This window comes from Parus major, chromosome 19 (assembly GCF_001522545.3).
Source record: "Parus major isolate Abel chromosome 19, Parus_major1.1, whole genome shotgun sequence".
In the NCBI taxonomy this organism is placed as follows: domain Eukaryota; kingdom Metazoa; phylum Chordata; class Aves; order Passeriformes; family Paridae; genus Parus; species Parus major.
In genome coordinates this window covers 3,258,731-3,284,999 of record NC_031787.1, presented here as the reverse complement: position 1 = coordinate 3,284,999, position 26,269 = coordinate 3,258,731, and the positions used below count along the sequence as shown (strand labels likewise).

At 43.3% G+C, this 26,269-nt stretch overlaps 1 protein-coding gene across 2 annotated transcripts in view; it reads left to right on the top strand.

Annotated features, from left to right (window-relative positions):
- The first annotated feature begins 18,439 nt into the window (after positions 1-18,439).
- Positions 18,440-26,269, top strand: part of MYL10 (myosin light chain 10) — a 27,184-nt gene continuing 19,354 nt past the window's right edge. Inside the window, exon 1 of one of the 2 annotated variants that reach the window (XM_033518960.1) lies at positions 18,440-18,458. Coding sequence is in view for 1 of the 2 variants with exons in the window: in XM_015647032.1 (XP_015502518.1) it covers positions 24,075-24,077 (3 nt within the window). In the remaining variant the exon portion in view is untranslated. Of the gene's footprint in view, positions 18,459-23,893; positions 24,078-26,269 lie in introns of those variants that run through there. The other variant, XM_015647032.1, reaches the window with a different exon arrangement.

Sequence of the window (26,269 nt, the reverse complement as noted above, 5' to 3'; positions counted from 1 at the left end):
CTCTGCTGCTGGCTTAGTGATGAACAAATGTCAGGAAAGAAATGGTAACAGGAGAAAGCCTGGAAAAAACATTTTCCATCAAAGGCATTAGAAAAGTGCAGGAGAATCTTCCCTCAGGTTGTTCAACAGCAGTCAGTACAATGTTGTTTGGGTCATTCTTGAACTCAGGTTTCCTCAGGGAATAAACATGTAAAGTCACTTTCCCATTAAAATATTGGTGGAGTTTGTGTAGGTGACAGTGGGGCCAGTCCTGGGCTGGAATTTCAATACATTTCATCCTCTCTTTAAGAAGCCTGAAACTTCTGGGTAAGTGCATTACCAGAAGAGGTATCCATATACCATTCACAGAAAGTATTATGCATTTCAGAATACACTTGATTTTTAAGTAGTTCTTGAACTCCCAAGTACTTAAATCACTTCTGAAAGTAAAATAGTGACTCTTGAGTCAGAAGCTTTTGAAAGTATTATCCTCTGTGTTTTCCAGTTATGTTCCTCTTCAAGCACTGAAGTGATTTTTAAAGGCACTGATCACCCACTGGTTGTGTTGCTGTTCCTGGCAGTTGTGAGCAGTCAGCACCTCTGGAGAAGCTGAGAAGTTTGGTGCCTTAGTTCATTTGCCTGGATTTTAAAACTGTGGCCTCTGCTTTTATTGACTTTTGAGACAGGTGAAGTTGATAAAGTGAACAATATAAAAAGTGCAGCAGAACATTAAAAAGCAGGAAAGATGATGAGAAGAGATTGCGGCCAAGATTAAAAGACAGGATTTCACTGGGATGTTTTCCTTATGCCAAGACTTCCTTTTTATTGCCCTTTTTTCCTTCATGTGGAGTTGCACTGAGAAAGCTGCATCCTGACTCTCCCCCACCCCTGTATTTTATCATGGTCAGTGATGCACATCCCTGTAAAAAGCACGTCAAATATTTTTGTGGTTAAATGTCACCTGGCTTGGTGGAAGCAGAAGCCTCATGTACAGGGCTTGTAGGAATGAGTCATTTTATAATGTGCAGTCTCTGCAGCTCCCCCTTGTCTGGACCTGTCCTCCTGCTGAACCCAGCCAGGGCCTGTCCCTGAAGTCCCTTGTGAGCTGGGCTGGAGGCTTTGTGCCTCAGCACCCTGCACTGGTGTCCTGGCAGCCCTTCTGCCCTGGGGCTGCTCTCTGCCTGCAGCTCCTCCTGCTCCCACTCCTCTGAGGCTCTGCAGGGTTTCATGGTTGGTTTTGGAGGTCTGGACAATCCTGCTGCTTGGAGCTCCTAAGTTAAACAAGGTCAGACCTGGTTAGTTCTCGGATGGAGTGACCTCCAAGGAAAACACAGGTGTTAACCTGCGGGAAGTGTGATGGTGATTTGGGAGGTGGCTCAGTTCCCTCACTCAGGATTGAACTGGTCTCTCCAGGGCCAGAAAGTGCAGAACTGGCAGAGATGACAACTTCCAAAGGTCAGGGGAGGATGGAAAACCAATGTCTGTTGTTTTCTTTGCAAGGGCATGAGGAAAAGTTCCTGCCCTAGAAACAAGGCACCTCTGGTGGGATTAAAGAAGTCAACAAAACTCTGCTTCTTTAAAACTGGGAGATCACCCTTTGAAAAGATCACACATATGGGATTCCAGGTCAGAAAACATCTTTAGGCTACAGATTCTTTTTGCAACAGGTCTCCTAATATCTCTCTTCCACTCATGGTGCATTCCCTGCCCACAGGATCAGTCTGTGCAGTGCTAAAACAGTGAAAATGGATGGGACAGCTTCTACCTGCCTTCCTCACACTGCTGATCTAAGAACAGTTCTCCATTATGTGAAAGGAGAAGAATAACTACTGAAAGGCTTTTCATCCCCACCAGGATTAAAGCAATTACTTCCTGTTCAAGGCCAGTTGTTTCAAGTGCCACTTAGAAGAGGTATAGGAGAAATCAGGTCTGTTGGAGACCCAATACAATCTGTGGCTTGTCTTAGATTTTCATGTAGCAGGTTAACTTGGAATGAAATCCTCATTTTTGTCTCATCAAAATCAGTTTGCTCTTTCATCATTTCAGGTCAAACTTTCTTTTTGCTTAGCACTTTTTCTAATTGCCCAAGTAGTCATGGATGAGAGTTCCTGAACATCAATCTTTCCACCTCTTTGGACTCTTTCCAATGTATTACACCTGGCTCAAAGCTTCAGCTCTTTATATGAGAAAAGATGCTGTGGTTCCTTCCACTGAAGCTGGACACTGATCTCACTAACATCAGATTTTCTCCTGTGAAATACCTTTCTCAAATCAGCATGTTGTTGCAATAACATGCCCTAAGGTGAAATCTACTTGTAGGGTAGACTTTCTTCTTCATGAAGGAGAACTTTTTCAGGACTATTGCTGATATTCCTCACCTGCACAGTCTATTGATCATTAATTTATTGCATCTTTCTGTGGGACAGTGCTGAATGCATGCTGGATTATAAAGTATTGAGTCACTGCTCATTACTGATTTATTGAAGCCTGTAGTGGGAACAGAACAAAACAGTGCTAAGCCTGTTTGAAAATAAAGCCAAATGATTGGAAAGCATATGCTCAATGTGAGTGCCTCTTTAAATGTTGACCCAACAGAAGGATGGATTTTACATCCTTAAAGATTTTGCCTTAAATCATAGGGGTCATTATTCAGGGTTTGTGTCACTGAATCAGTAGCAATGAGCTATTTCTGATCTCCCACTGATGGCATTTCCCCTGCAGACAGGCACTTGGGTGCTCCATCTCATCTGCTGCTTCTCTTGGTTAGTGCTGCAGTTCTTCATGTACATTTTTGCCAGTTGCAGCTGGAATTGCCACTTCCTACTTGAGAGGAGAAGGGGGGAGCAAGTACAATTTTTAGATTTTTTGTGGGTTTAGGCATCTTCATGACAGCTTTACTGAGTTTGCTCGTATTATGCTCTTCCTGGCATTTCCTCCTTTTGAAGTCATTAAAACCAATTTCATATTTATAAATAAAGTGTCCTAATGCATCTAATATATGATGAGGTCTGGCTGCTGCCTGTTTTTCTTTTTAATGTTTACGCCAGGTGCCTCTTGCTTTCAAGGAACTAAGCAATGAATAAATTTAACAGATATTTATTTTAATTAGCCCCCAAAGAGCTAGCAATGAAAAACACTATCAGAAACATTCTAGTGCTTTAGAAAATATAAGACTTCTTCACAAAGCCTCTACACAGAATTATAGAACAGCAATAAAATCAGCACTTGCATGCAGAAATAGATTGTTTACACAGGGATCTCTTATGAACTGGCATTTATTATGATTAACTTCTAATCACACAAACATTTCCACACACGCATCTGAGCAGAGCCACTGAAATCAGTGGGACAACTCTGCTGCCTGACATTAGGTACAGGCATTAAAGTTTGTGGCATTAGAGCTCCATTTGTGTGTATCTCTAAGAGCTTTGCCTTCTCTCAGAAGGGGGAAGGAAAATTTATATTCCAGATTGGTGTAATTACTGTAGGACATACAATATTGGCAAACTAGATTCTCTGAATGTCTGCAACATTTCAAAGTAGTTTAAGATAGAGGCTAAAGGCTGACAGTTTCTTATTCTGACTTACATTCTGCCCCCTCTGCTTTTGATTCTACATTCAGAGCTGCCACAAGAATGTCAGCACTGCAATAAATATGCATTTATGTAGCACCTTTTTTTTTGAAGTTTTCTAAACACTTTACAGACAGCCCTTTATATTCAAAGATCTCAAAGTATTTTAGAAATCTCTGTTAGTATTGTTTTCTTTCTTTTACTGAGGGAGCAATGGGTGTGTTTCCAGGGGAGTGACTGGTCCAGGAGCCAGTGCTTTCAAATTAGCTAAATTAGAATTCTCCTACAAAAATTTTCTCCAAAAGGTCTCTGAGGGAAAAAAATAAAGTTTTTACTTCCATCTTGCAGTGTGCTGATATAGGCAGGATTACACAGGGCTAATAAACCTCATGTGTGAGGAAAATTCCTATCAACAAGACACACAGTAATTGTGTCTGCCCTATGGCTGGGATATTGGGAAGAAAATCCAAGAATCCTGGCTCCAAAGCTGTTGTAGGTAGATCATGAGGTTGAGGGATGAAGTAATTCTGCACTGACTCTCTCCCACAGGTCAGTTTTACACGTGGCTTTGGGGGAGACTGAATGTACACTCTGGAGTCTATTTTTTGTGTCTGGTTAATCTGGGTTGCAGCTGAATTATCCCCAGGATGTCCAGATGATAGAGCAGGATGTGTGCCTCCCGAAATATCCTCAAAACCTGGAGCACTGGGGAGGGGAGAGCAAGGACCTGCACACGGATCTACAGGAACCAGCCTGCAGTGCTGCAGCCTGTCCCTTTGGTGGCTGATGCTCTGCTCTCAGGTGGCACATCCCAGGATCCACAGTCCTTCTTTCAGGACTCACAATCCCCAGGTAATGGAGCATTCAGGGTCTTCCCATTGTAGTGATCCAATCCCTGAAACAGCCAGCTGAGGAAAAATCCTCCCTCGTCTCCCCACATGGATATTCCTTCGTTAGAGACCACTATAAAGCTACAGAAATACTCTCTTCCAGCAACATATTCCCCATAATGTTGTTATGGGAAGTGCCTTAAAAGTGGCAATCAATTCTTCTTTGAAGTCATTAACAACCAAAATCGAGTGCAGGAGTCGGCGTGAGAGGGCTGGAAACACGAGAAGATTTAAAGTGTATCTCTTACATGTGCTCCAGCAGAGAGGAGGGAAGAGATCCAATTGCTTTCTTACCCTTGGAATTTCTCTGTTGGTTTTAATAGTCTGATACCCTAATGACAAACTCCACACACACTCTGGGGTATGTTCTCAGCTTAATCCACGGGGATCCATGTCTGTAATACTCATTAACGTCAGGGAGCGTTAGGAGGAACATAAATCTTTGCTCACTAAGATGTGAATCTAGACTCTGATGTTCACCATACAGCATCAGCTGCTGACTGAAGAATAAGAGGAATTCCAGCACCTAGAAAGTCTCCTTGAGAGTTCCTAGACTAAACAATCAATCCAGCCAAAAAAAATCAGGGATGAAATTTCTACTCCACACTTTTGGTTCAAAACACCAGCTGTGATAGAGAGTGATGCATATCCTACGGGCAGGCTCCAGCTCACACAGGATGTCCATAAAATCCCTGTGAATCCCCAGCCAGCTAGACAAGCTCTCTAGTTCCACCAGAAACCCTGAAAAATAGATAAGCAGTGCATTTGTCAGTTAATTGTTAGTGCCATACGGCCCAGGAAAACATCACACTGTGCACATACATAAAGAGGAATTTGGATGCCAAGAAATTAGAACTACTCTATAACAGACTTCTGATTTGTGATTTCTTTGGCACTGAGCCTAACACAAAATCACTGTGATTTCCAACTACAAATATTTTTGGAACCACCAGACTTGGCCCCATGTGTATGTTAAATGAAATGAATGTTCAAAATCCACAATAAAACTCCAGAGGGGAGACTCCGATTAGAATATTAACATTAATCTTAGGAAGTCACTAGGAACCATTCAAGCTATAATAATAAATTGCAATAAAGAAGGAATATAAGGGCTTTTTTGCTGTCTGTTCAGTAAGCAGGTGTTACTGTGAACACTCTAATCTACACAGCACAGAAGTGAAGTGGTTGCCCTTAAATTTTCCAGTTGCATAAAATAAATAAATGACATTACCATAATATGTACAACAATCCCTCTTAGAGGAGCTTAAGTGTAGCTCAGGGACTAGTGCAGATACTGAGATAACGTAATGCAGCTCCCCAGGATAAGACTGGAATGTTTTCCAAAGCAATCCTTCTCTCAACAGCCCCAGAGGCAGGAGCAGGAGCCTGAGTTCACTCCCTGTTTGTGGTGAGAGCCATCCCTGGGCCACTTTGCTGGTGACAGAGTCCCTGGAATTCACCCTGGAAAGTCACAGCTGTAAGGACATGATGCTGCTCCAGCAAGGGGCTGAGCTGACTTGCTGCTTGTACTGATCTTTGATGTTATTTGGATCCAGGTTGAAGTGCTTAAATTTAAATATCTGAAATGAAATAACAGTCATGGTTCCATTGTGAAATAAAGAGTCATTTCCAAAAGCAGCTTCCTCCCACTGCAGCAGTTAATCAGGACTTCCCAGCTCTGTCACCCAGATGATACAGACAGATTTCAGTGTTCAGTGTTAAACCTTTGTGTTTAGAAACTTTCAGCACCACCTTTAACATGGCAATAAAACTGTGGTTCTCAGTGTACAATCTTGGCTTGCAAAATTCAGAAATAAGAATGATCAGGAGCTGAACCAAACCAAACCAAACCTTTGACTTTGATTGGAATTTTTTTAGGTTTGGTGTTCTGAAATTTAATTGGTGACAGAAAAAGCTTCTTATTATCACTAGAAAATTGGACTCAAGTGGGACTAGCACAGGATTAATTGTATTTTCACTAATAGGTGAGAAATGAGATGTACAGGAATTTCCTAATTCAGTAAAGTGCTGCTTTCCAGTTCAGGCACTGGCTCCCAGCGGTGAACATATTTCTTTTGTTCTGCAGAAGTCATTTTTCCCACCTGGCTGTTTTGTGGTGTTCACTGTATTTCTGATGGAACTCAGATTCCAGGAAGTCTGGGAGCTCCCAAAGCAAAATCTGCTCCGCAGGATCTGTAGCTCAGTAGCAACAGCAAGGAGTTGGAAGCTAATCCACGCTGAGCTGGATCACTGAATCTTTTGGGATTCCCTCAGAGCTTGTCAGGAAACAAACCCCAATCCTGAAATGCAAAGCATCAAGACTCCTCAAGGAACATTTTTGATCACACAAGTCAAGCAATTCACAAAGAACTGACCAAACTCTGGCTTTAGTGTGTTTGTGGGTCCCTGTGAGGAGTTTTCAGTGTGCAGCCTCGCAGAGCAGCAAAATTGTCCTTCCAGGTATGGCACTGCTCTATTAATAGTCTATGAAGTACTAGGAGCAAATGAAAGACACTTCAGATGACTCTTGAAAAATGAATCAGTATCTGCTCTGAAATTGGACCCCAAGTATGGAATAGGATGTGTCTGTGAGAGATTATTTTGGGGCCATATGGTTTCTTACTCTGCTCCACCCTCCTTTTCAGGAGACTAACCAGTCCCAGCAGCCTGTACTCACTGGAGAGGGATATGGGCATCTTTTGGGAGCAGACTTTGTTGGGCTGTTAGGAATTTTGCTCTTTCCTAACAGACAACTGCTCTGCTAATGCCTCCTGACCTGTCTTTGTGGAAAACCCTCGTGCAGGGAGAAGCCCTTATGCGCCAATTCTTGTCCTCATCCTACAAACAAGTTGCTGGTTTTTCTCTTCACCACTCTGCTTTTATCTCCTGTCTGTCCTGTCTGACACATCTCTCCTGCTGGCTGCTGGTGGGACCAGCCTGTGATTTGTTCCAAGCAAACACATGTGCACCGTTTCCACCATTGTGTGGTCTCCTGTTCTGAACTTACCTGTGGGTGTTTACTTTGGTGCCATGACCTGGTATTTTGTAGCTCTGTATCTTTTTTTTTTTCTCCTTCCTTGATATTTTGTTCCCCTCAGCCACGATAACTCCTCGTCAGAAGCCGCTGCATTTCTGCTTTGATCGTGCAGAGCGCACTGTATAGCCTCGGGTAACGCAGCGCTGCTTAATACAGATGAAATAGCTACAAACCCTCTCAGAAGTGGGGTTTAAAAAGGGATACCAGTGAAATCAGATCCCTCTAGCTGGACAGCAGTCTGATAGCAGAACAAGGGCTGTTGTGGTATTTGGCAGCCAGACAGTCTTTATTGTTATTAGATGAAACAAAGCTTGTGATCTTTAGTCCTTGACCTTCACTGCAGCAGCACACTCTTAATCAGACCTTAATTTAACACCTAACATGGGCACAGAAAGGCCCAGCCATGGGCTGCTGGTTTAATTACATATGGCTGATATCATCCAAACAAATTTAACCTCATTGCTGTGTGCTGGGCACGGGATGGGAATCGCCCTTCAGACACAGCACAGCCCAGCTCCCAACAGAAACAAACAGCAATGGGCACAAAGTTGTGTGTTCACTTAAAAAAGAAATAATTACTCCTCTGGATACTTTGCAGGTGACGTTACAACCTTTTCAGGGAGAGCTAGAATCAGCATGATTTACTAAATCTGTTTGCCCTTTATACTTTCACTCTGGCATTTTAGGTATTTCTAATATTTAAAGATCAAGGCTCCTGCTGATGGGATTCTCCCATGCACATTCATGGGATCTGTTGTTGTGTAGTAGCATCTGTGTAGTTGGGTAAGAAGTAATATTTATGTGTTTCATGATAAGATTTTCACATTTTACTGCTGCTTTGTGCTCAGTTCTTCACAAACTGACACAATATTTATTTTTGACATTTAAATCTGAACAGTCATATTTTTACATGTTTTGACACAAAATTTGGGTTCTTTCTGAGTTAGTCTGGAAATCTGAAAACATCCAGTCTTCTTTCAGAAACAGGATTGTTTTGATTAATCAGATTTCACTCAATTTTTTTTCACCAAAACCACCATCAGCAAACCAAATGCACAACACTGTAAATAATCTGCAGCTTTTTAGTGAAATCCCAAATTTTCCTTGAAACCCCAGTTAAATACACAAGATTGTTGTGAGCATCATAGGTTTGCTTGAAAGAGATTGCCTTGAGTGTGCAAGAAGTGTAAGGCTCTGGCAGAGCACCTTAACAAAAACACTAATGAGTAAAAATGATATAAAATATTAATGAGCAGCAAGATCTTGGTCTCTGGGATGTAGAAGACAGAGGTTCCACTGTCAGTGTTTGTCACTGGCTTGCTGAGACCCTGCTTGAATCACGTTGCTTCTTCTAAATAAAATTTCTTCTGTTGCAGAAGAAAGCAGGACCTTGCCCATGGAAGTGCTTTTAGCTTTAAAGGCCAGATCACTGCACATCTTCTCTGGTGCTTTCAGGGGCTGTTTGAATGTGAGTTCCAGCTGGACTGGTGAGTATGGGTTGATCCCCACAGTCCCAGCTTTGGAAGGGGACAAGGCCTTTGTGTGTTTAGTTCTCAGCTTGGTTTCTCCATGGTGGCTGCTGTGTAGTCATGTTCACTCTGCACAAACTTTCCATTGTAGCCCCCTTACACTGACTGAGCTTTGACTGAGACAAAAGAAGGACTCAGTGTCAGAGCCACGGTGAGGCAAGGTTTAATCTCCAGCTGATGCTGTACTTAACCCAAAATCAATATGAACAGCAGGTTGAAAGAGACTGGAAAGAGAATCTCTGTGACAGGCTTACGCTTTTTAAAAAACTATTTCAGTTTATCTTGTGCAGCTCTTTTGTATAGGTAATTCTTTCTGTTGCAGGGTCTGCTGAAATGTTCCCAGGCCTGGCTGGAGGATCAGTGTTGCTTTAAAACCTGAATAAACAGTTATACGCCCTGGTAGCTTCAGATTCAGTAGCCAGAACAAATGACATTTTGCATGAATTCTTCCAAGTGAATTGCTCTGTGACCACTGTAGGCTTTTGAGTTTTTGACTCATGATATAGAACACTGTTAAAGCTTTTCTTGAGGAGCTCTGAAATGCCCTTCTTTCACCACCCTGATTGTTTCCCCAGTCAGTGCAGTTAGCTGGGAGCCCAGTACGGTTTCACTACTCCTGTGAGTTATGTTTTGACTTGGGGTTTGGACTTTTTTGTGATTGAATGTTTTTACAGGGCTCCCTGTGACCTCACGCGAGGGCAATCGCTGTGTTGATTTGCAGGAATGTAGATGGGCCTGCAGAAATGTCAGGGTCTCCCATTAAGATGTTTCTTTCACCTCAGCAGGGGGACTGGGTTACTGGAGTGCTGCTACTTCGATGCCCTGCAGTCAGTAGCACAGCACCAGAGCACAATTGTCCTGATGTATTCCAGCAGCATGGTGTTAATGTGCCATTGCTGCTCGGCATTTCAGCACCAAGGCATCACTTCTGTGCCTACAACAACACGGGCAAGTGGGCTTCTGCTTTAGGAAAACTGCCTCAGTCCCTGCAGCCGGGTTGTGCCCTGGGGTAGGAGGATACAATCAGCACTTTTCCCACCGTGCCTGGATGCAGGAGCTGCTCTCAAAGTCCTGGAGCAGGACATTCTCTCAAAGTCCTGGAGCAGGATATTCTCTCACAGTCCTGGATGCAGGATATTCTCTCACAGTCCTGGATGCAGGATATTCTCTCACAGTCCTGGATACAGGAGCTGCTCTCAAAGTCCTGCAGAGCCTTTTTCACCCTTTCTCACTCTGAGGACTGGCTCCCAGCTCAGTGGAAGTCAGCAGCACACTTCCATTGCTCCGGGATGCCTCTGGAAGAAGCTGGGTCAGTGCTGCATTTCCCTCTTTCACAGGCCTAAACCTTTGGAATTACATTCCCAGAGTGCAGTAAATGTTCTGTAAGTGCACTCATATGTGCAGTGCAATGTGGGTGCACTCACAGAACATGTTTTGACTGCAGTTCTCTTTCTGTTGGCATTTGTCTGTACCATCCGATGAGTATTTGCTCTACAAAGGCACCTAAAAGAGCAATTATATTTTCCAGAAAGTCTTAGAAGTTCTCTTTAAGGGCAGGTATTTGTTATGCTGGGGATTGAACTCTTGCAAAGAAAGCAAAGCTTTCTTGATAAAGAAAAGCAACACACATTGTTCACATTTTTCCTGATATTTTTTGTGATTCTTACTGTGCTTAGTGTTCTTCTTAGGTGTGGAGTTCCCAAAGCTGGATGATTAGAGAATCTTAGCTTGTGTGAAACTCAAAACAGGAATTTTTGAGCTTTCATTATTATAGAGAAAATCTTGGGGGAAAAAAAGCATATGGAAAACAAATACCAGAATGCTAAAAAATTGAACCCAAAGTCATGAGCTAAACTGATGCAGTATTGTGGCATAGAGACTAATTTAGTCCCAGGTTCTCACTAAAATTGATGCTTATTCATCAAAATAAAAATATTTTTCATTTTATTGCCTTAAGTATATTTAATCCAACATCAAAATGTTTTTGCTTAAAATATTTTTTCAATGTCACCAATATGACATCCTATATGAAAACATAAATTTTCATTAGGAGTGAATTTGATACAAAATTAAATATTAGCCTTATTCAGAGGTACTTGTATATCTGTGTGGGTGTGTGGGTGTCAGTTTATGTCCATGCCTTCTTATTTTGAGTTAATACTGGTATTTTTATGCCTGATTCATGATTTTTGAATGCTTGAGCTTGGCAGCACTGAACATCTGCCTTAATTGTAGGTACTAAGCTTCTTTGAAATTCTCACCTAAATTTAAAATTTCAGCCATAAAAAAATAATCCTGTACCAGACATCCACTTGCCAAATGCTGGGCTATAAATTACAGCCATTTCTTTTTATTACAGAGTTATACAGTTAAAAAAAAAAAACAACAAACCCAAACACCTAAACCCACAAATCTAATTACACCAAATGTGCTCCTCGTCCAAAGCCGAGCTCTGAGCTCAGCCTAGCCCCAGCTGGGCCGAATGGTTTAGCTGCAATCTAAACTTCTGTAAAAACAGAAGCTGAAATAGCAACACAACAGTAATGCTGTATTAGCCCTCTAGGGAAATATCTAAATAAGCAGTAAAAGTAATGAAACAGCATTTATGGCCTTTATGTCATAAATGTATTATTTGTAAATAAAAGTAAAGTGGGTTCTCTGTGGTAAACTGGCACACCTCTGCTCCCAGTTCTGCTCCCAGTTCTGCTCCCAGTTCTGTTCCCAGCTCTGTTCCCATCTCTGTTCCCATCTCTGCTCCCATCTCTGCTCCCATCTCTGCTCCCAGCTCTGTTCCCAGCTCTGTTCCCATCTCTGCTCCCATCTCTGCTCCCAGCTCTGTTCCCAGCTCTGTTCCCAGCTCTGTTCCAGTTCTGTTCCCATCTCTGTTCCCAGCTCTGTTCCCAGCTCTGTTCCCAGCTCTTCAGGGCATGCCCTGGGATCAATCCAAGCTGGGGATGAAGGGATGAGGAGCAGCCCTGAGTGCTGGGCTCATCCTGCAGCGTGGGCAGCAGGTGAAGGTGGGATCCTGCCATTCCCACCTGGAGCACTGCATCCAGCTCCTGGCTTCCAGCTCAGGGAAGAACCTGCTGGAGGAGACCAGCCACAAACGTGCTCTGAGGGCTCAAAAGCTTCACCTGTGAGGAAAGACTGAGGGAACTGGGGTTTTTCGACCTGGAAAAAGCTTCAAGGAGACCTAATTGTGGCCTTTTGGTACTTCTGAGAACATTGGGGTAAAACCCTTGAGCAGGTCCTGTTGTGACCATGTAACACAAGGAGTGCTTTGTCTTCAGCAGTGCTTGAAAGGCAGGGAGAAGGGATTTGACTCTCCTAGCACAGGAGGATGGATCTGTGCACTTTTGCATGCATTTTGCATTTCCCTGGTAAACATCCCTACACTTTGAAAAGTTTAGCCCAGGAAATTATGTAAGAAAAATTGATTTCTATTGAATTTGTACTCGGTGTGTGAATCCTGTTTCAGGAGGCCTTTTAGAGATGGTCATCTCCATGCATTTGCCTGTTTTGGTTCCTAACATGAGGCAGGAGTTGTGTTTTATTTACTGACTATACCTGGCATAGCCACAGGCAAGAGAGAGAAAAAATACAGTGGAGGCATTAATTGTTCATTACAAAGAGCAAAAAATTGTGACTAATCATGGCACAGCGCTGCTGCTAATGCATTCGAAACCTCCCCCCACCCCCCCAAACCATATGGGGGTTTAAAATGTAAATACAATTTGTAATTGAGAGCAGCATTTTATTACTTGCTTTTAAGAGGCACAGGACGCCTGTAACCCTCAATATGAAATTTCCGCTGGCTAGAGATAAATTCAGCTCCGTGTTTTGTTTTTGTTCCCGCTGTGGCGCCCGCCTGGGAAAGGTAAGGGCCGGTCTGCAAGCGCTCAGGCTCTCACTCAACACCCAGGGAGAAGTGGCTGGGAGCTGTGGTTCCCAGTCACACACTGCCTTCCTCACAAGCAAACACACTGCAGAATAAATCCTCCGAGAAGCTGAGAGCTGCTGAGCTTCACCGCCTGGGCTGGAGTCAGAGCGAGCTGCAGGCACGCAGCCCTTGCCTGGATTTGCTCCTTTCCAGGACTGTGCTGCCTAAAAGCAGCTTTCACTGCTGGCTGCAGTTATTTCTCTATCAGCCTGGCAGTAGAACCCCAGAAATGAGGCTGTGGCTTGGGGTCTGTTGTGCTGAGTGCTGCACAACTGTGGAACAAGGAGCAAGCTCCTGGCACAGGGAGAGGCAGATGTGAGAGGCAAGTGACAAGAAAAATACACAGAAAGAGGATGTGGGGCATTTTTCTCCTTCTGTGATATGGGAGATGTCACAAGGATATGTGATTTATAGTTAGGTCCTTTAGGGAACCAAACACTCAGGCTGTATTTGACTTAAATTAACCATAGCAGGATTCCACTTCAGACTTTCAGGATTTTAGCAGGTTTGGGAATGCAAAGTTCTTAAAAGGAGATGAAGGGTTTAGAATGGCACCAGCAAAGATGTTACTCATGGGTACCTCTGTCAGCCTGGAAATAATCCCCTCAAACTTCCTGTCCTTCTCTTTTCTGTCAGCTCCAGCTCTGGGAAGCAGCGTGAAAAGAGATCCTCGTAAAGAGCACAATAATCCTACCCTGCAGCTCCTGCAGGACATGGGCAGGGAAAGGAGAAAAGGAGAAAAGGAACTTGTTCACATTTTGGCTGGAAGGACTGGTTACCTCCACCTGTGCAGAAGTCAGGAATGTCTAGAAAATTAAAGCACAATGAGGGTACAGGGATTTAAACAAATATGGAGAAAAACCTCTGGATTTTGAGGTAAGCCATTACACCAGCTCATGTGCTGGTTGCTCATTTGTAAAAAGGACAGTAAAAAGTGGGCACTTCCAAGAGAACTGTAGGGGAAGGTTTAGGAAACTGTCCAACCATGGGTGCTCCTGGGCAGAAGAATTCACATCTCTGATAGAATTATTAGGTCTTATTTTTCAAGAAGGTGAATCATGTTCCACAGTTCTAGGAAAAATACAGAAAATAATCAAAATAAAACCAGAAGTGAAATATGTACTGCTATGAATGGACTAGGCTGCAATATTGCAAGTTTTGAGACCTTGTGAGGTGCCTCATGCCTAACAAGGTTTAACTAACAAGGTTTAAATCAGGAAAGTATTAATTGTAAGAGCAGAAAGGAAGGCAGCCATGCCAGTGCCTGCCACTTCAGTGAATACAAACTCATTCTGCTACTTCAAGACTTCTCGGCTGAATTAATGTGTAGGACATAATAACAGCCATGCTGAGAGTGAAATATTCCCTCTCTCATTAGAAACCACTTCTGTTCTTGTTGAGCTGTATCCTCCCACCTTCATCTGCTCTGGGTTCTATCCAACATTATTTACAATAATTGTATCCACCTTCGCTGTTGGATTTCTCAAAGGAATTGTGGCTAAGAGGGATAAAAGACGTCTACACACTCAGTGGCTTTTTCCTTAAACAAATCAGGAAGTCAAGCATGGTTTACAACAAGAAAGAGCTACTTGAAGAGCTCTGGGGTGTATTTTTTTTAACCACTTAACGTTGCAGGACACCTCGACATCCTATCTTATACAGGAGAAACTAAAATTGTACATTCTCTCAAGTAGATAAGTGAGTTGATTAAAAAATCCCTGAGTATCCAAGAGCTCCTACTGAAATCTCAGGATACATAACACATTCCTTGACCTAAAGACTGGAGTAAGGTAATTGTAGGAGTAATGTTCCCAGAGTTTGTCCTTTCTTCCATGATCTGTCAGCTTGCTGGTAAGAAGCAGGCAAACTGTCCAGGACAAGTGTGGAGTGATGACTGGATTTGCTAAAGGTAGTTCTTTGCACCTCTATTAGCTTTGAATGTTTCCTTTTATAAAAAAATAGAATTATAAACACCCAAAGCAGGATGACATGCAACTTTCTTGCACAGAAACTCTTTGCATGTCACACTGAGAATGCAAATGACCTCTCTCTCATCACTAACTCACATTTATCCACGTGGGTTTCTGCACAAGTGCACAGCTACAGTGGCTGAATGAGTGAAGAGGGGTTGGTCATATACAAACACATGAAACAAGAGATAAAAATAGGGTTTAAACAAGCTGTACATTTACCTGCCTCACTGAAGTGGGCACTCAGCAGGCAAAAGAGTGTCTGGCTTAATGAGGTTAATGAAAATTGGATTTTCTTCTGCCTGGCGTGTTTAAGAACCTTAGGTGAGGAGTTCACAGCAGACTTGCCTGGGGGACTTTGTTTGCTTCTGTGCTCTCAATAACTGAAACATACATGTGATCAGAGAGTTCTGAATGGCTTCCTGAAGTCTGAAAGTGAACACAAAGAATTTCCTGGGTTATTTTGCATTTTTCCTTTCAATACAGAATGAGTTCAGTGCCTGTCACTGATGAGGGAGAATTACTGACTCACCATAAGAAAAGTAAAAACTTGAAAAAGGTGGTTATTTGTTAATTCTGTCCTCTGAGGAGCTGGTTAAGTTTTTGGCTCCCTGTGGGAAGTTGTGGTGGCCCTGTCTCTGCAGTCATTGCTATTACCTGTATTCCAGCTGTTGGTGGAAGTTAGGCTGGGAGCCACAGTTATTCATGGTGAGCATCTTTCACTTTAGATTCCAAATATTTTTCCAAAGGAGATTTTCCTCAATGCATTGCTCTGTACTTTTTCAGTGAGGAGGTGCACGATGTCCACCCACAGCTGTGCAGAGCACAGCCCTGGAAGTGCCTTTCCCAAATGATTTTGAGGACAGAGTGTTCAGCACCCCCCTTTGCAGGGACCTGGCTCCAGCTGGCCCTGCCTGGGCCCTGCTGGAAGAGAGGAGCCAACAGCTCTTCTCTCCTCCACTTGTTTTCCTCATCAAGGAGCAGTTTCCATCCCTGCTGAGGGGACAACAGGTGCTTTGTGGGGCTGTGTCACCACAACCTGCAACCCACTAGTGAAGGATGTACCTCCACCTGTTTGCTGCTCCTCCTTTCAGGAGGGATTTTGGCTTCTAGAAGCCTTGGTCTTCACTTCACGATGTGGGTCAGGTTTGTCTCTTACAGAAGCTTAACCCTTTGTGCACCCAGATCATTTCAGTTTTGTCTGTTCTCATGTTCTGGGTTTTAGATTTTGGGATTTAGAGAGTCTCTGTGTGGCCAGGATGTTGGAATCACAGCTCGGATTGCTTTGAAACTAAAAAGCTCAAGTTAAAAGTATTTCCTTCACAGACAAGGGAGGAAGGCTAGTTCCTCAAGGAGTAATTCAGCCCACCTGAGAGGCAATTATTACAAATTATTGTTATTTTTCAAACTTATGTCCTCTAAAACATGACTTTTGGGGTGTGCAGTCCTGCTTTTGGGATACTTGAATGGACTAAATGGGAATATGCCAACGTGTCTGAGTGTGGCATTTGCATTTCCTCCTGTTTGAGTGACTCTAGTGTGTATTTTCAAACTACCAGGGGATTTTGTGTTGCATTTCTGAGTACATTGGGGTTGGCTTGCATGCATACATAAGTAATGTCTGTGTTTTGAAGTGCCAGGAATATAAAATGGGTTAGCAAGAGAACTGAGTCGAGCAGCAGGTCGAGACCTGTCACAACAGGGTAATCCATCCAACAGAACAAGGATAGCTTGGGGGGTCCTAAGTTAAAAGAACCTGATTAGTCTCAGCTCAGAGTAGGGATTACCTCAGACTGGAAAGGCAGGAGCAAAGGCACTCAGGCAGAGCTCTGGGTGCTGGATCTGTGGTTTCTACCCACAGCCACCAAAGTACTCAGGCAGTAAGTCCCCAGTGAGTCAGTGGGAAGGTTGAAGGTGCTGAAGCATCGTTGTGAACGTGTCTGTCTGTTTTCTGAAGAAGAGAAAGTCAGGATCCCACCCAGAGGTCCTTTACTGGCAGGATGTGCTGTCACCCAGTGTGACAACTGAGCCTCCATAGCCAGGACAATCCTCCCTGCTGCACATTTCACCTGCAGCTCCTGCAGTGCAGTGGAACCACAGCTTCCAGCACGATGGACAAGCTGATCTTCAAAGCTCCCTTCCAACCCAAACCATTCCATGACTCAGCGAATGCTGTGAAGAATCCAGATTCTGTCCTCAGTCTCATGGTTTGGTCAGTCCCAAATAATCCCCCTTTTTCTAAGAGGTGACAATGGTTTTATGCTGTTGTTTGTGAGGTCAGAATTTGTCATCTTTCTTAGTGCTGTGCTCCTTTTCATAGTTTTAAGGCAGGTTTAGGCCTGTGGGTTGTTTCATTAGCACAAACAGGGGAGTTTGTTTCTATGCCATGTGATGATTCCCCCTTAACAATTTTTTAGAAAAATGCCAAAGGATTGAATTAGGAACCTGTGACATTTACAAAAAGTTGTTAAATGCCTTTGTGGCTTCTGGATTTACAGCTACTGTGCTGGAGGGATATTACCATTTTCTACATGCAACATCTGCAAAGCAATGCCAAGCTGCAATATCCGTAATTTCCAAAGTGACTATTTCAGCCAGAATTTCCCACTACATTTAAATTCTTGAATCATCCCTCATTTGGAAGTCCTTTTTTTAGTGCTTTTTTAGTAGCCTAAAATCTGCTCTGTACTCTGAGGTGGTACTGCTGCCTGTGTCCTATTGCACTCTGTGTGTGTGTCTGCAATGGAGCATCACTGGCTCCAAATCTCAGTGTGATGTGACCCAACCAACTCTGAGACTCATCTGCAATTAAACCACAAACACCTGCCATGAATTTAGTCACTGGGTGAATATTTAGATACTGTTTTCTGTAAACAAAATTGGATTTTGCTATGCTGAATTTTTTTTTTTTTTTAGATCCTTACATTGTAAGATTTTAGGTGAACAGTTCCAATTGCTTACCCCAAAATTTTAGGAAGCTCCACACCATATTGTAAACATTTGCAAAAATTATGCATGTGTGTTGGTACAGACAGAGATTACAAATGCAGCAGATTAATTTAGAAAATAAGATCTCATCCTAACAGAAAATGGCATAGTAGACCCCATCAAAAGCTAAATAAAAGAAAGAAATATTCAAATAAACTTTTGATAGAACCGTTTGTCCAGTCTTGTTCCTTTACTCTTTAAAAGTTTAAGTGAATGTAATTCCTTTCTGTGGGGATACCTGGCCAGAATGTTGGCAGATGTCTAAACCTCACCCAGTTTCCCAGAGCTCTTTAGCTTTTCTTTAACCTCTCTCCACTCCTGACTTCTGCTTTGCTAAACCCAAACTTCCCAGCAGGGTTTCTGGCCAGGAAGAACAGGCTTTGTCAGGAGAAACTAATTACTTTCCCATCAAACCCTATCTTGCAGGAATAATGTTGTGATCTGTCCCACTGCTTCCAAGGCTTCCCAAACAGTCCATGCAGAGGTGCTACCCCTGGAATGAGCAGCAGCATGAGGAGGGAGTGCAGGACCTGCTGGAGTGGGGAACACGAGGGTGAGTCCACAGACTCCCTGGCTCAGTCACTGGGGGCTCAGTTCTGTCACTGAGGAATCCCTGGCTTCAGTGCCTTGGCCAACATGGGATTGAAACTGATGTAGAAAACTCTATGGCCTGAGTTAGAGGAGACAAAAAGCTGGAGATGGTTTTTCTGATGCATTTGTCTGTAAAAGTCTAGTGGAAAGTATGGTGGGTTTCATTATAATCCATCAGCTCAATTATTTTTGTTACTGTTGTGTCTCCTGTGTTGGTTCTGCTGGATGGATTCATCGCCAGAATAATCCATTTTCACCTGTTGTTGCCCAAGGCTTCCACAAACAAGGCTCATGCCTGCTTTTTCCACTGAGTATCTGGGCAGGATGAAGTAGACAGGGAATAAAAATAAAGAATTAATGCAAAAGGCTGGGATTTTGCTGCCTTGTGCTGTAGCCTTGTCTAGGACAGACTTCCCATTGGGCCTATAGATGCAATTTTGTGCTTCTGCTCCCTGTCTGTGGAACAAGGAAGGAATAACAACATGTTTCAACCTTGTGGGTGCATTGGGAAAATAGATTGAGCCTTGGTTTTGAAATACACATCTACTGTGGTAATTAGAACAATACAATTGCAAATAAAAACAGGAAGAAGAAAAGTACCTAAGCCACAAAAGGATTTGTTTGATGTGCAGCAAATGAGATATGGGACCACAGACTACGTGAAGAAGTTAAGAGAAATATTGAACAGCTGCTTTGCTACACAGTCCTACAAAATGAAATGACATCCTGCAGGACACCAGTGCAGGTCCTTCACTGCCCAGGAGGGCAGAGCTAGGGTTGCAGGGATTGTAACAGTGCTGTTGTTTCCTTACTCCCAGGAGCTGCATTTTCCACCTTGATGGCTTTCCTAATGCAATCACTCTTTATGTGATGATTTTTTAGAGCCTGATTCTTGCTCGTGTAAATCAGGACAACAACTGATTTACACTCCAGCAACTCCAACCAAATGATCTCAGTGCAAATATTTTGGGAGCCACAGCAGAACCAGGCCTGCTCAGTATGTAACCTTCTTCTCCAAATTCTGCAACAAATGCCCATGCTGGAATGGCATGTAGGTATCAGATGAAAACACAAAACAATGACAACAGTGCATTTCTCAGTAGCCACATCATATTATGTCATTGATGTCAGATTGAGTTATATTAGTCTGCTTTTCATTATGTTGTGTTATGCCTTTTGACATAATGCAACACGCTGTAAGTAACATAAAGTGACCTCCAAGTATAAAAGAGTACACAGTTTTTGTCAGATTAGATAGTGGCTATGAATTCTCAGAGAGGGAGGGGTAGCTCAGAGAAGGTGGGTTTGCATCCAGTGTCCTGAACAACTAATGCACAGAACTTAATTAACAGTTACAGCAGCCCTGGCTGTTTCCAAAATGGTGTTTGTGTCTCTGCTCAACAGAGAGAGGAGATTCACAGTGGGATTTGCACTGTTTAATTTATATAAAATTCTGCAGAGGTGTCTGTAATAGCTTCTTTTCTGTACCTGTACTGCAGGAGCTCTCTACATGGTGAACATAAGATTCACTTGCCTGAGATTTGCTTTGTTGCCAGGCTCCAAAATGCAGCATTGAGACCAGACTTGCTGAGCAGCACGGGGTAACCTGTCCTCTGTATGAAGAATTTAATCAGCTACAGAGAGAGCGACTGTACAGAGAAAAGAAAAGGGCATCATCATGGCTCTTAAAAGAATGGGAGCTCCTGATAAATTTGAGGTGATAAAGGAAAAGTGGGTGGTTCAAGGCAAGTTGCTAATTTTCTTTGGAGGGCTTGAAATCCATCTTATCTTGGTGGTTCTGTCTGGTGGCTTTGCTGGAATTAGCTGATGTTCTCCCCTTAGTGCCTTGGCTTATAGTCCTGACCCAGAGTTTGCTCAGCTCCAGGACTGGCACAGAAACTGGAGTCCTTTAGTGGGAAGGATGGAATGCAGCTCTCCTAAAGGTCAAGGCATTGTTCCCACCTATTATCAGGATGTTCCCAAGCCAGATTAACTTCCACAGGTCTCCTTCTGAAGGCATCCACTCAAAGGCAGGCCAGGAGACTCTGTGGGCAGGAGCAGAGCCATGCTGTTCTATGAGGTTAGTCTCAAAACTTGCAATAACCTGCAGTATTCCCAATACTTACAGAAGTATTTACCATACATTTCCTACAGAGCATATTCAGCATTAGTGGATTTTTTTCTTGCTGCATAAAAAGGCCACATTCCATTTATCACTGCATCTGGCATCCCATCTCCCCACAGGGATTGTCCCCAGGACCTCTTTAGGGGACAAATTATTTATTTTTGGTCCCCGTCTGCCTTTTTAGATCATGAATGTTGTACAGATCAGAAACATTCTCATGATCAGTCTCAAAATTGCAAAGGAACCTGAATACATTTGATGTGGGCTTCCTGAGCAGTAATAGATGTGGAATCTCACTTAAAAAGGTCTTTTAAGATTAAAATTTAACATTACTGACAGGAATAAAGTGTAACATTTTGTGTGAAAACGTGGCACAGGTGAGCACTTAGAACAGCACAGGAAACCAGAACCCAATGTGTCATGTGCATTTTATCATTTCTCCACCTATAAATGTAGCATAAATTATTATCTACCTAATTTCCAGGTACACAACATTCCTTTAAGGGATGTATGGGATGCTGCCCTTGTTCATTAGGCCATTAAATATCAGAGAATGAGCAGTTACCTCTCCTGAGCAGTGAGCAATAAACCAGCTCCTCTTTCCATCCTGCCAAGAGACCTGTGCAATCAGACCCCTGTGACACTGACACCCACAGTGCTCTGCAGGACTGCACAGCTCTGCCTTGAAGTATCATTTCATGGCATCAGAGAGTCCAGAATTAAACATGAAACATTCTGCTAATCCTTGTTAAGTTGACAAAGAAAGCTGTTACCCTGTACTTGATCAGCTCCTAAAGAAAAGTGTTCCCTTTGGTAGGACATCAGACTGTGCTCGTGGCCAGGCACAGAGACTCAGCACTGGGAAATCTCACTGAGATTTGCAGCCAGGCTGCATCTCAGGAGACTTCCTATTATTATTTTCTTTACTAATAAATCATTATGTTGTCTCCTTCACAGCACAGAGAGTTCAAATAAACCTGTCCCTGTGACAATCTGACTCTCTGAAGGAGTGTCCTGTTCTGTTGAGTCATGTGAGAGGAAAATACAAAGTAGAAAGACAGATCAAAAAGGGGTAGCAGAAAGGGCCCTGGAGGCAGACTTAAGTTTGGTATTTAATATTTCAGGTAAAATATTCACTTAGCATCAATTATCTTGTTGGGCTCTTTTTTTATTATTTTTTTTTCCTCCAAATGAAATTGCTTTCTGAATCAGCCAGCTCTCTAATTACCAGATTGAATGATTGAAATTTTTAGGGCAATTAAATTCAAGCCTTTCTTTTTCAGTCCTTATGTTATTCCCCCCTTCTCTCCCTCCCCTCTCCAGTCTGGAGCCTTTCTATAATTTGGAGGCAGTTGCAGAAGCAAGCAGACCTTTAAAGCCAAGATGTATGTCTCCCTTCATTCCTCTGTGGATTTGTTTCACCACTAAGCAGAGAGGGTTCTGGTCTCTCAGGACATGTGCATTACAAACACACAGCATTGTGTGGGTTTCATCCCAGTGTGTCATGTCATTTAAAAAAACAGCTTGGAAGGATTCATTTAATATAGAAATTCCGTGAAAAGATAAAGATCAATGCAGAAAATACAGGCACTATTGGAAAATGCCTGCAGATCAAGCTACAAGACTAAGGAGCAAATTGATAATAACAATGATGATTGATGGTATACTAGATAAAAGAAAACAAAACTCCCAATAAAACAATACAAAAGTCTGTTACCAGAGCTGCTAGGACAAAACCATGAAATAGTTGGGTGAAAGGATAAGAATTCTTCCAAGAAAGGACACAAAATGCACAGGATGGAATCTCAGGCCCAGTGGACTCAGTGACAAAGTTGCTGCTCATTTGTCTCTGTTTTTGGGATTAGGCACTGATCCTGCAGAATGAGTAACCACATTCTCACATGAAGGTTTGTGAGCTGTTCTGTGGATTTCAGTGGGACTATTCCTCCCTAAAAATTAAGTGGATGCTTAACAGCTTTGATGAATCAGGATCTAACCCAGTGAACACAATACATCTTTATCACAATGACCATTGGAAATCGTGTAGGATTTCCCTCAGAAACCTCATCCTGAGCTTTTCAGGTTTCCAGACCTAGCCTAGGACACAACCCTGGGGCTGCTCTCCAGCAGGCACTTGCAGGCAGAGGGGCTGAGGGATTTATTTTCATGCTCTGGTACACTGGGGATTGGTATAATGTCACTAAGTCAGAACGATGAGCACCAGGCTAATTTCCAACGTGCATCCACGGCAATTTCACTAAAGCCAGATGAGCTTTATTATGCCTATTTATTACTTAATTATCCCTGTAGGTGTTTGAGGTGCCCCACAACAGCTAAAGCAGTCCTTGCCCTGAAGAGCACGCAGTCAGATCTAAGATTAGAGATGACAGCACTGCAAGGGGCTGGACCTGGAGAAAGAACAAGGTCCTCGTTCAACCAGAAACTTAAATGCACATCTGTCCCAAAGTTCAGTTCACTGGTTAAGCACTGCTGTGACTCAAGGATGGGGTGACTGACAAAGAGAAGAATTTCAGATGCAGCTTCCTGAAAAACCTGCTGAATTTAATGCTTTGGTGTTCCTGTATAGAAAGTCTGAGAGCCACAGATCAGACATTTAGGAACCATGATTTCATGTCAGTGGAATTATGCAATTTCACACTGGTTAATGTTTTGGCCCATTGCAGTAATTCCAATGGATGGAATGTGTATTAATGTCCATGAGCATTCCCTGGGAGACACAGCCCTCGTGGCTCCTACGCTGCCTCCTGTTTCCTCCTGCTCCCACTGCCATATTCATTACCACACATCTCTTTTTTCATGCTTTGAAGTCCATGACTCTCCACCACTTTGCAGTATCTTGGGATATGGCCCCAGACTTCAGGCATGTTTATAGATTCAGGGAAAAGAGACCTGATCTGAGTCACTTTATTGCCATTTGCAGAGCTGTGCTTTTCCACCCTCCAGGTATAGAAGCAGTTCTGCAGAGCCTCAGAGGTTTTCTGAATGCCTGCACCAGGCTCTGGGGCTACTGAAATGGCCAGGATTTATTGCTGGTTTCCCCAGCGTTTTCCCAAGGAGTGTGTTTCCCTTCCTGCTTTTTCAGGATGCCATGTCCACTTAAAATCTTCCAGTGCATGCCCTGTGTTCATTATTTAGCAGTACATGGGAAAACCCCTTCAGCTCCAGCTTGCTGTGAGGGCTGTACAATTGTATCCCAACTGCCTCCTCTACTTATCTGCTGCATTATTTCTGTGAAAGCAAAAGCTGTGCATGGAACAGATGCTTGGAATGGTATTGGGATCCAATTACTGCACTTTTCCAACCTTACATCTATTGTCTAAACTTGGAGCAGGCATATTTTTATTCCTTGGTGACACTATATAAAGAGACAATTGGCATTGTGTTTGCTGGCTGACTGGTTGGCAGAGAAGGGGTGGAAGGAGCAGCAGCACCATGGTAGGTTTTATCCTTCCCCATGCCTGTTTATCTCCCTATTTCTTTCTGACTCTAATGATTCAAGCAGAGCAGGAACGATCACCCAGCATCCCATGAAATCTCATTTTAGCATCACATCCAGAATGCAGATATACCCCACAGAGTGAGCTGGGAGCTCCCAAGGACTGCTCTGCATGCATTTAACAAACGAGGAGGGCAGAGAACGTAGATGGATGTGCAGAAAGGAAGAGCTTGTGCAGCTCTGTCCCACATTCACACACCTGGCACAGCTGGTGTGAGATAGAATTAAGGTCTGCTGTGGTGTGATGGGGACTGAGGGAAAGGGATTGCTCTGGAACTGTGACTGTGGGGAGAAGTAGGAAGCACTGGAGAAATTTCTGTGTCTCGCCTTTGCCCTGCTCACTGTTGGTTTTTAGCTCTGGGACTCCACCAGCCACCTCACTCCATGTGATTCCAAGGAGCAAAGAACTCCTGCCTGAGGAACCGTGGGCAGATTGAGCAGATCTTTGTCTCCTGCAAATTCAGGGGAACGACTATAACAATATTAGAAAAAAAACAAAAAAAAAGAGCAGGTGATTTTGTCTTTATTTTGCTCCTTTTTGCAGGTCCTTTTCAGGCTGTCTAAAAGCAATGCTGCCCAGTGGCTCCCTGGGGCTATGGAATATTTGATTGTGGAGAACACCAGAGAGGGAGTTGTATATGAAAAGCTTTCTCAAAGCTTACTTCAAACTTGATCCTATTTAAGCAGGTGATGAATGTGATCCACGTGCTGTTCTGAGCAGGGCAAAACCACATTCAATGGCATTTCTAAAATCCATGCACAAAACAGGTTCCAGTTTCAGCCAGTGCCAGCCCAGTGTCAGTGGTTTCACACTCAGTGTTTCAGAAGGGACCAGTGCCTTGTGCTGATTATGCCTCTTCAGGTGTGGATTTACAGATTTCTCTTTAATCAGCCTCAGTAAAGTCTGAGCCAGCCCTTTTGTGGGGTGGGGGACAAGTGCTGGGTCTTAGCTTTTCTTTTTCCCCTCTTTTTTTTTTTTTTCTTTCCAAAGATTTCACTTATCAGTTTTTTCCCTGCCTGCTTAGTTCAATGACACACCAACACTCACTGATGTTTGAAGATATTCCAGGACATTCTGTGATGAAATGCTTAAGTTAGGAGACGTGAAAATATAGTGAGAGACTCGTCTGTCTCCTGGCTCCCAGCTCAACTGACGATGCTCTGTGGTGGTTCTTTTCATTGTGCCTTTTGTTTTGGGAAAATATCTTCTGAGGTACCTTACCATACAGGGACACATGAAACAGATTTAGAATGGAAAGAAAAAAATAGCCTTAATGAAAGAAAGCTGAAGAATATCTTTACATAAGGAAGTGATCATTTTTTATTAATCAGAGGGAAATGTATATGTAATTATGCTAGATGAACTCTGTGGGGAGGTTTTTTTCTCTCTTTATGATGTCTTAAGGGATTTATAAATATTACAGAGGTTTTATAGCATCATAATATTTCAGATGTGCAGTAAAGCTACTTTCAAAGGATTAGTGCAGACAAAGCAGCATAGTAAAAAATAATTACAAGTCAGCCAGTGCTACTAGGCTCTGACATCCAGGGCTGATGACAGTGAGAGAGGCAGGGTTCAGGGAGATAATTTTTCTAACAAGAGCAGACCACACAAGTGCTGTGGAATGGAGTTCTGAGAACTGTCTACAGCTCTCCGTTTATTCCAGGGAATTTCAGACAAGCTGGGTCTGTGATGTCTCCCCGCATGCTCCGTGTTGATGGGGAGAAGGAAGGGCACAGGCACAGGGAAGGAGGGGAAAGCCTTTTTCTTATTCCCCAAACACTCCCGTGTTTGTTCAGTTCGGGTGACACCTCGCAGCACAGAAATAGCCTGCATTGTGCTCAAGTGTGCTGTGCGGGCTGGAACGTGTCACCTGGGCTGGCACAGGCACTGCCCCCAGCACAGCCACGCTCACTGACCCCTACAGCTCAACTGGGGCTGCCTGTGCCACTGCTGACGGGTGTGAGAGTGAGTGTGAGTGTGAGTGAGTGTGTGTGTGTCTGTCTGTGTCCCTGTGTCCGTGTGTCCCTGTGTCCGTGTGTCCATGTGTCTGTGTGTGTCCCTGTACCCCTATATCCCTGTGTCCGTGTATCCCTGTGTCCACGTGTGTGTCTGTGTGTGTGTCCCTGT